The sequence below is a fragment of the Ruditapes philippinarum genome, unplaced genomic scaffold, assembly GCF_026571515.1.
Source record: "Ruditapes philippinarum isolate M1 unplaced genomic scaffold, ASM2657151v2 ctg2817_1_1_1_1, whole genome shotgun sequence".
Classification (NCBI taxonomy): Eukaryota; Metazoa; Mollusca; class Bivalvia; order Venerida; family Veneridae; genus Ruditapes; species Ruditapes philippinarum.
In genome coordinates, this window is record NW_026863189.1 from 225,766 (window position 1) to 239,647 (window position 13,882).

At 34.1% G+C, this 13,882-nt stretch overlaps 1 protein-coding gene across 1 annotated transcript in view; it reads left to right on the top strand.

Moving 5' to 3' along the window:
• Window positions 1–13,381, top strand: part of LOC132721435 (uncharacterized) — a gene marked incomplete at its 3' end in the record, with an annotated part of 142,290 nt that extends 128,909 nt beyond the window's left edge. Inside the window, exons 78-85 of the mRNA XM_060705741.1 lie at window positions 314–475; window positions 1,203–1,364; window positions 2,040–2,156; window positions 6,841–6,996; window positions 8,176–8,352; window positions 8,954–9,112; window positions 11,524–11,688; window positions 13,216–13,381. Of these exons, the coding sequence (XP_060561724.1) occupies window positions 314–475; window positions 1,203–1,364; window positions 2,040–2,156; window positions 6,841–6,996; window positions 8,176–8,352; window positions 8,954–9,112; window positions 11,524–11,688; window positions 13,216–13,381 (1,264 nt within the window). The remainder of the gene's footprint in view (window positions 1–313; window positions 476–1,202; window positions 1,365–2,039; window positions 2,157–6,840; window positions 6,997–8,175; window positions 8,353–8,953; window positions 9,113–11,523; window positions 11,689–13,215) is intronic.
• Window positions 13,382–13,882: the final 501 nt, after the last annotated feature.

Below are 13,882 nucleotides of genomic sequence, written 5' to 3' on the forward strand. Positions count from 1 at the left end.
GTTTCAAAAATTATTTTCAGTTTTATTTTTTCAATGATTTAGTTTGTATGTTTGTTGTGTACATTGATAAAGTTGATATTCTTGTCTGAACTTGGGAAACTACCTATTACAGTTTTAAATGCAGTATTTTTTGTCTGGATAACATTATTTTAATATCATTTAAATACTTAGCAAGTGTAAATCTTTGCAATATTTAGAATGTGCCAAACCTAAAAAAAAAGAGATTTTTTTATCCAAAAAAAAAATGGTAAAAAATCTGACTGTGAAAGTTATTTGAATTTTTTTCAATTACATTGTATCCTTGATATTTCAGCATATTGTACTGCCGGTAATTACTGGTCAAAGGATAAGAGGGTTTGCATAAAGTGCGAGATTGGCTTTTATCAACCAAACCCGTCAGCGCTTCAATGTATCCCATGTAGTGATGGATGGATTACTTTGTTTACAGAATCCACGCTAGCAAGCCAGTGTAGACGTACGTATATCAGTTAAAATCACAAACTCCTTGGCAGAGTGGTCAAGGTTGCAAGTCTCGAACCACTTGCCCATTACCACTGTAGGGTCAAATTCTGTCCAGCGACTTTTGATTTTGTCATGTTTTTTACCAATCCAACCATGCAATTTTGGTACATTAGTGGTTCCGTGTAATAATGCCAGAGTGCTTGTTATAATGAAGGGAGGCACACCTGTGGCTAGTCTCCACATTGAGTTAAACACTTCAAACTTGTTTATTTGATTTAACAACTAATGTTATAAATACAGAAGAACTTCTATGAGTCAAACTATGATTATTGACGAAGTAAAATGAAAGTCCCGATTTTTCAACCTATAATTATATTCTTTATAAAAACCTATATATGAGTCAAAATTTTATGTGTTGAATTTTCGATGTGTCGAAGTTTTTTGCGGTCTGTATAGAATAAATCGGGCTCAATTTACCATAAATAAGTCAAAGTCCTTCGACTATTCGACACCTTCCATCTCGAGACATTTTTCACACCTTTCTTGGTCGAAAGATAATTACCGATCATCTTGTATGTGTTAATTACACAGCCGAGTGTTTTAACTACCTTTCCATGTGTTGAAATGTTCCAACTGCTACTATTTCAAATGAGTATAAGGCTTTCTAATGTGTGAGAGAACTTCTTAACAAATTCATTTCTTGAAATTTTTTATCGTTTTTTCACAATAAAATATTACAGCTCCTTGTGTAGAAGGTGAAGAATGGGATGATACTAGTAAAACTTGTGTTCCATGTCCTACTGGAGAATATCAGAATACTAAATATGAGGAAAATTGTAAAATTTGTGACGTCGGAAAGTCAACACAGTCCATTCGTTCAACGAAAGAGTCAGATTGTCAAGGTATGGTATATTATAGTTATATAGATTTTTAACCAGTTTTATGACCAAATATATATGGTTTTGTGGTAATTTAACAAAAGCCACTAGGTGAGGGTTAATGTACAAGTTCTTATTTCTAATTTTTGCAGAATATTTACTTCTGCTATTTCTGCAGATGGCAAAGAGACCGCAGATTTAAAACCTGCAGAAACATACACCATAATGTTTGTTTTGCCCCTACAGTAATTGTTGCAAACAGCAGTCATTATGCCATTTTGTTTTCATTGACAATGGTATGACTGATTCTAGTTATGTGCCTCACTTGTTCCAGCGAATTCCTGTAGAAATGATATACATATCCCAAAACCCACTAAATTTGAGTAATGGATTAGCCCATAACTTTGAAATTGGAACAATACATTTGGAAATTAAGGGATTTGAATATTATAAAATGCAAAATTGACCTACCATCAGTATAGAGCTTGTGTGCACTGCGAAGGCTGGTCTGATTCTATACGTGTGCACTGTGCAGGCTGGCCTGATTCTATATTTGTGGCATTTAAAGGCTAATCACTTGGTTACAGCAGGTTAACAGGTGAGGTCTTGTGATTTCTTGAAGTCAATCATCCATGAAGTGTCATGTTTTGTTATCCACATACATAACATGAATATACATGTACTAACATCTCTTTGCAGCAACTAGCTGTTTACCAGGACAGTGGAAATGTTTAACTGGGACTGGATGTGTAGATTGGGAAGGAAGGTGTGACAATGCTGTGACATGTGCTGACAGTAGTGATGAAGCTGGTTGTAGTGAGTGAATTATTGTTTTATTTTAGCTCCCCATTGGTGAAATTAGGATGACTTTTTGCAGTTCATTTCCTCTGGATTTGAATCTCATAGTTAGGGTCATTTGTAGTTATTCATTTACTGTTTATTTCCTTTGGGTTAAAATATCACAGTTTAGGATCATTTGTAGTTACCCATTTACTGTTTATTTCCTTTGGGTTAAAATATAATAGTTTAGGGTGATTTGTAGTTATCCATTTACTGTTCATTTCTTTTGGGTTTAAATCTCATATTAGGATCATTTGTAGTTATTCATTTACTGTTCATTTCCTTTGGGTTTAAATATTATAGTTTAGGATCATTTGTAGTTATCCATTTACTGTTTATTTCCTTTGTGTTTTAATCTCATAGTAAGAATAATTTGTAGTTATCCATTTACTGTTCATTTCTTTTGGGTTTAAATCTCATATTAGGATCATTTGTAGTTATCCATTTACTGTTTATTTTCTTTGTGTTTTAATCTCATAGTAAGAATAATTTGTAGTTATCCATTATTTTACTGTTCATTTCTTTTGGGTTTAAATCTCATATTAGGATCATTTGTAGTTATTCATTTACTGTTCATTTCCTTTGGGTTTAGATATTATAGTTTAGGATCATTTGTAGTTATCCATTTACTGTTTATTTCCTTTGTGTTTTAATCTCATAGTAAGAATAATTTGTAGTTATCCATTTACTGTTCATTTCCTTTTGGGTTTAAATCTCAAAGTTAGAATCATTTGTAGTTATCCATTTACTGTTCATTTTCTTTAGGTTTAAATTGCATAGTTAGAATCATTTGTAATTATCCATTATTTCCTTTGTGAGTGTAAATTTCATAGTAAGGATCATTTGTAGTTATCCATTTACTGTTTATTTCCTTTGGGTTTTTATCTCATGGTTTAGGTACATTTGTAGTTATCCATTTACTGTTTATTTCCTATGGATTTGAATCTTGACAGCGGTGTAAAATGCTTTCTTGAGAGGAAGCTTAGACTTTGTCATGCTAATTTCATTGGTAGGAGATTCTACACACTTTAAAGTTATCTGGAGTATATTTTTTGTAGTAAAGTCAGAAGTTTTTATTGACATCAAAAATGTTGTTGTAACTTAAACACTGTATCAAAAAATGCAGGAATGGCCCATACTAAATTTCTAATGGGGAAGGACTTCGAAATAAGAAATTAAAATTTCAGCTATCTTTTGCTTGAACAATCGTTAAACTACCACCATTTGATTGTAAATATTTGTGCATTTCTTAAACCTATAATATATTAATCTAAGTTTTATTATGTAAAACTGTTTCCTTATTTTTGTTACTTAAATTTGTTATTTTAACTTTTACAACACAAAATGTCTTAAACTGGCTAAATGTCCATCTTTCAATCTGGACTAAGCCATTCATCATTTTTTCACAGAAAATTTCATTACAAATTATTAAGTGACTGAATAGGCAACACTGTGCAGACCATGATCAGCCAACACACAGATATACAAGTTAATCTAGCCTTCTAGGTGTCACTGGTCTTACTGGTAACAGCTGGCTAAGGGTTTAGAGTTTTAATATAAAAAAGCTGAAAATAAGGCACCACTAGTACATGTGTGAAGTCATCATTTGATACCCACAGTTGATTAACCCATTACTTCATATACACGCCTTTTAACGCCTTTTTCACCCCCCCCCCCCCTTTTTGTTGTCTCAAATGATGAAAAAATGCCTTATTTAGGCCCCAAACACTTGTTTTTGTTTGAGAAATGTTGTTAAAAAAAGTGACCTCTTTTTCGGCGCGGCCCCCCAACCAAAAGATACATCAGGGGGTTGCCATAAGGGGGATGTGCCCCCTTCTGTTTGGGGGGTTTGAAGGGGGGCGGAGTCCCCCTCATCGCCAAGAAAAATTTTGGACTTGTGAGAGGCTGTAAATGACCCCAGATTGATCATAAGGTAACGTGTAACCAACGCTGAAAAGCATTTGACTCTATCTCAATCCATTGAGAAAGTGCAGCACTTTGAAATCAATTTTGATGGAAAAAATCAACGCAAAATAGTGATTTTTGGCAATTTTGAGATGTCCCCTTGTTGCCATGGTAACAGAAACTTTAAGCCTGAGCATGTTGTTGCAAGTGCAATGGTCCAGTCAACATTTGTGCCAAGTTTGATTAGTGTTGAAGCAGTTTTTATAGTATTATAGCAATTTGAACTTGTAACGGGAGACTTTTCAATGAAAACAGCCATTTTTCACAAAATGCTCATGAAGTAATGGGTTAATGAAAAAAATAAAAAAATCTACAAAACAACAATTTTTCTTCAAATTTATATGACAGGCCATGTTTAAACATGAAAAAACGCGATTTAGGGTAATTTCAAGTATTTTCATCATTTTCAGTTAACCCATTACTTCATATACACGCCTTTTAACGCCTTTTTCACCCCCCCCCTTTTTGTTGTCTCAAATGATGAAAAAATGCCTTATTTAGGCCCCAAACACTTTTTTTGTTTGAGAAATGTTGTTAAAAAAAGTGACCTCTTTTTCGGCGCGGCCCCCATCCAAAAGATACATCAGGGGGTTGCCATAAGGGGGATGTGCCCCCTTCTGTTTGGGGGGTTTGAAGGGGGGCGGAGTCCCCCTCATCGCCAAGAAAAATTTTGGACTTGTGAGAGGCTGTAAATGACCCCAGATTGGTCATAAGGTAACGTGTAACCAACGCTGAAAAGCATTTGACTCTATCTCAATCCATTGAGAAAGTGCAGCACTTTGAAATCAATTTTGATGGAAAAAATCAACGCAAAATAGTGATTTTTGGCAATTTTGAGATGTCCCCTCGTTGCCATGGTAACAGAAAATTTAAGCCTGAGCATGTTGTTGCAAGTGCAATGGTCCAGTCAACATTTGTGCCAAGTTTGATTAGTGTTGAAGCAGTTTTTATAGTATTATAGCAATTTGAACTTGTAACGGGAGACTTTTCAATGAAAACAGCCATTTTTCACGAAATGCTCATGAAGTAATGGGTTAATGAAAAAAATAAAAAAATCTACAAAACAACAATTTTTCTTCAAATTTATATGACAGGCCATGTTTAAACATGAAAAAACGCGATTTAGGGTAATTTCAAGTATTTTCATCATTTTCAGTTAACCCATTACTTCATATACACGCCTTTTTCACACCCCCCCCCTTTTTGTTGTCTCAAATGATGAAAAAATGCCTTATTTAGGCCCCAAACACTTGTTTTTGTTTGAGAAATGTTGTTAAAAAAAGTGACCTCTTTTTCGGCGCGGCCCCCCAACCAAAAGATACATCAGGGGGTTGCCAGAAGGGGGATGTGCCCCCTTCTGTTTGGGGGGTTTGAAGGGGGCGGAGTCCCCCTCATCGCCAAGAAAAATTTTGGACTTGTGAGAGGCTGTAAATGACCCCAGATTGGTCATAAGGTAATGTGTAACCAACGCTGAAAAGCATTTGACTCTATCTCAATCCATTGAGAAAGTGCAGCACTTTGAAATCAATTTTGATGGAAAAAATCAACGCAAAATAGTGATTTTTGGCAATTTTGAGATGTCCCCTCGTTGCCATGGTAACAGAAAATTTAAGCCTGAGCATGTTGTTGCAAGTGCAATGGTCCAGTCAACATTGGGCCAAGTTTGATTAGTGTTGAAGCAGTTTTTATAGTATTATAGCAATTTGAACTTGTAACGGGAGACTTTTCAATGAAAACAGCCATTTTTCACAAAATGCTCATGAAGTAATGGGTTAACATGTAACATAACATGTTAATGGTTTGGCTGTAGGTATCGGACTATGGTATAAAGTGAGGTCAGACTACTTTCATATAATGTTGGGTTAGACTCTTTCATACTTATATCATTTAGAAAGTCAGTATTGAGGGAATCATTTATTTAATGTTCTAATTTTTTCATACAGTGTAACTTCTGAAAACCGAACACTCATGGGTCTTGTCAAAAAGTTCGGATTTCAGAGGTTTCCGGAATTCAGAGGTTTTCGGATAATGTGGACAAGACTAAGCCATTACATGTCACTAAATGTCAAGGAAAATGTGGCCATTACTGTTATATCATATATAATAGTCTTTTAATCAAGATAAAGATGTGAAGGAAAAGAAAACATTGATATTTAACACTTAATTTAACTTGCATATTGTCCGATGCTAGTTAATTAATTAGTGCATCAAATGCAATAAAATCCCTAAAGACTTTTGATGCACACATTGTCCCAATTAATTGTCATTCAATCCGCTAATAAACACTTCAAATTAACTGACCGCCGTAAATTACTTTAATTGACCGCATCACTTCAAACATGCCATTTCTCAGTTTGTGATTTTAACGCGTGTCCAATTACACGATCACCGCTAATTAGTAAACAATTGACAGGGAGATTAAATCTTCCTGCAGGGTAAACATTCTCGATTTACAATGTATTTCACACCTTTAGATATTTCCGGATTTTGGAGGTAAAATTGCATTGATTTGACTCTAATTTTACTAAAATATCGTCCGGAATTCAGAATTTAGAAGTTCCGGAATTCAGAAGTATTATATTAATAGAAAATAGAAGGGGGAAAACCGGGACCGAAAAAATTGTTCGGTTTTTAGAAGTTTCCGGATTTCAGAAGTTCCGGAATTCGGAAGTTACACTGTATATCAAATTATCAGATTGTGTGCCAGGAACTTATTACGACACAGCATCAGACACATGTAAGAATTGTGAAACAGGGTCATATCAGGATAAAAGTGGTCAGTTAACATGTATACAATGCCCAGTAGGTTCTGACTCACCAACAAATTCTGACAGTTTGTCGGACTGTGAAGGTATGCATTCTATATTACATGGATTTATTGCACCATTTAGGAAACTACCACAGTTGAAGAAAATTGATTTGATATATCTATTTATGCCTTCTTTGTGAATGAAAATCACAAGTTGCAAATAAAATTAATAGTGCCAAGCATATATGGTGTTGATGTGTTGTACTTCTCCATTTTCACTTATTTTGATGTGCATAATATGATACGATTAGTAGTCTAAAGTTATATTTAAAGTACATGTACCAACATATACATAATTACAATGTATTGTGTTTTTGTATTTTCTGATCGTAAGATCAGTAAATACATAGCTAACATCCACGGTCTAACACAAAATTTCCTAACAGTCCTAACAACGCAAAGTAGTTCTCACTCAAAAACTGCTTAAAAACCAGCAATTTAAAAGAAAGAATAATTTTTAATGTAGGCATTTAACGAATTACAGTGCATTAAAAGTTTAGATTAGTCAATAGAAATGTGAGGTTACAATCACAAATTTCGCGGATGAATATCTTTTTTACCCAATGAAAAATGTTCGGTTATTTCCGTAAAGCTTCGGATTATCATGAATATCATTTTAATCAATGAAAATGCTATTTTTAGCTATGTCGATTAATGAATACTCCAGAGCGTAGTACACAAATAAATCTGACTGCCGAGTAGTGGAATATATACATGTCGGACTGTTTTGGCGAGAAGATTTTCGCTAAATTATTTTCATCAGTGTTAAACAACAGGTTTATCGTGAACAAAAATACCTCGAAATTAATAAGGATTGCAAACACGAAATGGAAATTCTCAATTTAGAATTACATAATGTATTCGTTTTTATTCAAGGTATATATGTATTACTTCGCCGTGGTGCAGAGATAAGCGGTCTCGTTGAGGGTGTGAGAGGCCTATGGTTCAAATCCTAGTCGAGGCAATTCTATTTTTTTTTTTTCATGCAAAATTCCATATACATGTATCAATCTCAAACTGTTATAGAAGAAAATCAAAATGCTGTCGCTGCGTAAGATGAATTATAGTATATAAAAATAAACTTATATAGGAAAGTACATACAGATAGTCAGTATGATTTAGATTGCAAAGATCAGAAAATACCATAGAGCTGCAGCCCTTTGATTAATGGGTGAAATCTCAGCAAATCAGTGGATATTTACATTTTTTAATTTTCTATAGATGTATGTGAAAGTGGGGAGCAATATGTCCCTGGTAACCTGCCTGCTGATAGATGTGTACAGTGTCCTGTTGGAACATACAGAAAAAAGGGCAGAGATGACCCTCTTGTCTGCATAGAATGTCCAACACCATTTACAACAGAAAATCCAGGGGCAGATGACATTGGCTCTTGTGTTCGTAAGTATACTCTTGTGTTCGTAAGTATACTCTTGTGTTTGTAAGTACACTTTTGTGTTTGTAAGTACACTCTTGTGTTCATATTACTTTAATGTGTTCGTAAGTAATTTCTTGTGTTTATAAGTACATTCTTGTGTTTTTGTTAGCAAGTACAATCTTTTGTTTATAAGTACACTCTTGTGTTCATAAGTACACTCTTGTGTTTGTAAGTACACTCTTGTGTTTGTAAGTACACTCTTTTATTCATAACTACACTCTTGTGTTTGTAAGTATACTCTTGTGTTTGTAAGTACAATCTTTTGTTCATAAGTACACTCTTGTGTTTGTAAGTACACTCTTGTGTTTGTAAGTACACTCTTGTGTTTGTAAGTACACTCTTGTGCTTGTAAGTACACTCTTGTGTTCGTAAGTACACTCTTGTGTTTGTAAGTACAATCTTTTGTTTTTTAAGATGTTGTGTTCATAAATACTCAAGCTTCTGTGTCGGGGCAGTATTTTTATTTAAATAGATTTAAGATTTTTCATTATTTGCAGGTAAGTATATCTGTTCTTACATAAGTCTTGAAGTTCCATAGATAATTCCATACATTACTTCTTTCAGCCAAGTGTCCAAAGGGACAGTACTACAGGGTGTTACCGAATGAAGGCTGTGTATTATGTCCCCTTGGTTATACCCAGGACAAGGAGTATAATCAGTATTCCTGTGAGAAGTGCCCACCTGGTACTACCACTCTAATTTCTGATCTGAACTCATGTACAGGTAAAATATTGTTAAATATTATCATTGCCCATTTCTTGTAGAATGACCAATGTGGGGTCAAATGTTACCTTCACTTTACTATCATAAATGGTTATTTTTATGCTTTTATCATCAAATATTAAAAAAAAATCCAAATCATCAATTGAAAAAAGGCAGCTTCTATAGTAATATAGACCTAGGAAATCTAAAAGAGAGGCTGTCATTCCACATTAATATTTATGAAGAATAAGAACATTATACGAGTACATGGCAAATAACAACAGTTTCTTAAAGCATTACCTTTCTAGCAAAGATGAAACAATCTTAATTGGGCAGTAAATTGAAAAAAATGTCTGTACTAGATGATCTGACACTAATACATCTGATTTTATATTCCACTGGCGTTCCTTGTGTTCAGAATTTTTATTTGTCTCTTACGAAGAATTTCATAATCAAAAGCATAAATGTTCACTGCCAACTGGAGTGTGTCTCATCGAAATCTGTCAGAGAAGTACTGTCTAGTATGAAGTTCTTATGTCATTTGGGACTTTAAACTTACCTTCTATATAATGACATTTGTGTATAGTGTACCTATTGTTTGACATTTTGACATATTCTGTCTGTGCACCTATTTTTATACCCCCGCACAACAAAGTTGTAAGGGGGGTATACTGGAATCAGCTTGTCCGTCCGGCCGTCCTGCTGTCCGGCTGTCCGTCGGTTTTTTCTTGTCCGCCCAATAACTTAAGATTCCTTTGACCCTTAATCTTCATATTTGGCATGGAGGTTAGTCATGATTAGTAGATGACCCCTATTGATTTTTAGGTCAAAGGTCAAGGTCACAGGGGCCTTGACTTCAAAAAGCTTGTCCGCCCAATAACGTAAGGTTCCTTTGACCTACAGTCGTCATATTTAGCATGGAGGTTAGTCATGATAAGTAAATGACCCCTATTGATTTTGAGGTCACTAGGTCAAAGGTCAAGGTCACAGGGGCCTTGACTTCAAAAAGCTTGTCCCCCCAATAACTTAAGATTCCTTTGACCCACAGTCTTCATATTTGGCATGGAGGTAAGTCATGATTAGTAGATGATCCCTATTGATTTTGAGGTCACCAGATCAAAGGTCAAGGTCACAGGGGCCTTGACTTCAAAAAGCTTGTCCGCCCAATAACTTAAGATTCCTTTGACCCACAGTCTTCATATTTGGTATGGAGGCTAGTCATGATAAGTAGATGACCCCTATTGACTTTGAGGTCACCAGGTCAAAGGTCAAGGTCACAGGGGCCTTGGCTTCAAAAAGCTTGTCCGCCCAATAACTTAAGATTCCTTTGACCCACAGTCTTAATATTTGGCATGGAGGTTAGTCATGATAAGTAGATGACCCCTATTGACTTTGAGGTCACCAGGTCAAAGGTCAAGGTCACAGGGGCCTTGACTTCAAAAAGCTTGTCCGCCCTATAACTTAAGATTCCTTTGACCCACACTCTTCATATTTGGCATGGATGTTGATCATGTTTAGTAGATGACCCCTTTTGATTTTGAGGTCACTGGATCAAAGGTCAAGGTCATAGGGACTTTGACTTCAAAAAGTTTGTCCACCCATTAACTTAAGATTCCTTTGACACACAGTCTTCATATTTGGCATGGATGTTGATCATGACTATAAGGTGACCCCTATTGATTTTGAGGTCACTGGGTCAAAGGTCAAGGTCACAGGGACCTTGACAAAAAAAAAGCTTTTCTTCTCAATTGCTAAAGAAAGTCCTGTCCGCAATGTATTGATTTTGACATTTTCACATTTGAAGCATGTAGAATACATAACTTGGCAATGCACTGGCTTAGTAACCTCAGATTTGGCAGGGAGGTTGTCCTTGAGCTCTAAATGGCCACTGTTGATTCCGACAAAGTGGTATGCGGGGGTATTCACGCCATGATAGTGGCAGTTCTAGTCTATATTTAAACATTTGCTGTCTGTGAACCTATTTTCTGTACATGTATTTAGATATTTGCAGTCTGTGAACCTATTTTCTATATTTAGACATTTTCTGTCTGTGAATCTATTTTCTATATTTAGACACTTGCTGTCTGTGAACCTATTTTCTATAGACATTTGCTGTCTGTGAACCTATTTTCTATATCTAGACATTTGCTGTCTGTGAACCTTTTTCTAAATTTAGACATGTCCAGCCTGTGAACCTATTTTCTACATTTAGACATTTGCTGTCTGTGAACCTTTTTCTAAATTTAGACATTTCCAGTCAATGATTCTGTTTTCTATATTTCGGTATTAAATGTATTCTGTTACTTAGAAATCTGCGGTCTGTGTACATACATTGTATATTTCTATATTTATAAATTTGTGGTCTGTTTATCTATTTTGAGCTATTAAGACAATTTCAGTTTTAGAACTTTTTACTTATTTTGTATATTTAGACATTTGCGGTTTGGGAGAGTACCTGCCACTTGGTGGCACTGTGGTGGCAGATTGTAAAGCATGTGAGCCTGGCTACTACAAAGATGCGTCTGTGTATTTATGTAAAAAATGTCCAAATGGGTTTACTTCTCCAAGTGGATCAGATTCTGTGAATGACTGTTATGGTATGAATGTTATTCTTTTACATTTTTTAATATTGTAACACGCTACAAACTATTCTCTTATCAAACAGATTGGGCAATCAAGTGCATTATTAAACGATATAGACACAGCATAAAAAAGGAATGCTTACATGTCATATGACGTCAGATATGACATCAATACAACAAATTTATCGTTTCACAGTTTATCGTTCAAATGCTTTGTAATTAATCACGCAGGCCTATCGGCCTTTGTGATTATATTTCTATGCATTTGAACTCGAACTATGCATTATTCTACAACAATGCACTCAAAATTGATATGGATTTCCTAATTAAATTATTAAATCTATTGTATTCTTAACATAAAAGCAAATAAAACTGTTTTATAAAGAAACTAGATAGTCAATGAAATTGTATGCAATAAAAAGGAAATGGCCCTCGAAAAACCAATTTATGCTTTGCAACCACTGATTGCACGTTATCAGGATCCCTGTGTTTGCTATTAGTTTTTTTATTTAATAAGTTTGTAACAAAAATGATGGTCCTATCGATGCACAGCTGGCAGGGTGTTGATCTTGTGTAGAAACCATTACTTTGGGTTTTTTGTGACGTGTCAAATAATAAAATAAAATTTGTTTTTTTTGTAAATGTGTGAACCGGGGAAAAAAGTTCATTTAAACAACATTAAAAAATTGGGTGCAACCATGGACCGGGTTTATCGAAAACTCCGCCCATAAATAGACAAAACTTTTCACCTGCCGCAGGAATCTAAAAATTAAGCGGAATGCTATATCTAACATTATGTCTTGGTAAGAAACTATATGCATATACTTACATTTATATATGTATGTACTTAATTTTATATGTATGTACTTATGTTTATATATATGTACTTATGTTATTGTTTATAGTATGAACTTATGCTTATATGTATGAACTTATGTTTATATTTTTGTACTTTTGTAATGGATGTATTTGGAACTCTCCATTGGTATTTCATTGATATTGATAATAGAGTAAAACTGTTGTTCTATTAAATTGAATAAATTCTGACCATAATTTTTTTTTATAAACTGCGACATTATGCTAATTTTTTCACTGTCAAGACGAGCTGAATTAGTAATATTCATAATATATTTTAAAAGAATGAGTCTATAATAATTATCATAGTAATTGACTAATAATTGATAATTACAGCAGCTGTTTCTGAAAATTGACAAAATATAAGAACTAACAAAATTGTAAACAGTTTGCCTCACCCTTTTTTTACATTTGAATGTAACCGCAAATTTTTTTAACAATATTTTCCTTGGGAAACATGGGTTATTGATTATTTCTGCAAAGTAAAAAAAAGGTGAATTTTGGCAAATGTAAAGTTATTTTGACTTTAACATGAACATTCACCATTTACACTGGAACAGGCATTATAACTCTGTTGTAATTATGTTTGTTGATTATTCTGCCGTGAGTTTACATGTTTATTCATTGACTAGTTCTAATGATTTGAAAATCGTTTTTCTATTTTGTCTATTGTTTTTTTTTTTATAGATTTGTGTAATGATGGTTTGGAGCTATCTGCAGACAAAGATTCCTGTGTGGAATGTCCGGTGGGCAAGTATCGCGCCCAGGGATCTGGTGATGTTGCATGTGTCTCTTGCCCAGTGGGACTGCACAACCAGCACTGTGGATCAGCCTCTTTGGCAGGGAATGAAACGTATGTTACATATTTAATAATTAGCATTGGAATTTTTAAAAATTTTATCACATTAACCATTAAAGATGAAATAATTATTCTTATACATTTACATTATAAAAACATATTTCTAAAATAATTTTTGGGGTTTTTGAATTTGTTGTTTTCATTCTTAGTTTTTAATAGTTTAATGGAAATTTGAACTAAAATTTGCTGTCATTGTTTATTTAGAATAAATAATAAAGAAAAACAGTCTTTTATATCCCGTGTTGGAGTTCAGATGTGAAAGATTGCGCTCCAAAACAACCATATGTTTTACCAAGCAAATGAAAAATCACCTTTGAGATATATTTCTTTCAAGATTTTTAACATGACTCATCAAATAAATGCTTGCCGTACCCGATTATTAAGATAAAATTCACCTTGGATTTTTTCTGTACAAGTTTCAAATTGTTCAAATTTTATAGGTACTTACATGTATAATATTACAATCACCATGTCTAAAATATAGAACCCCAAAGT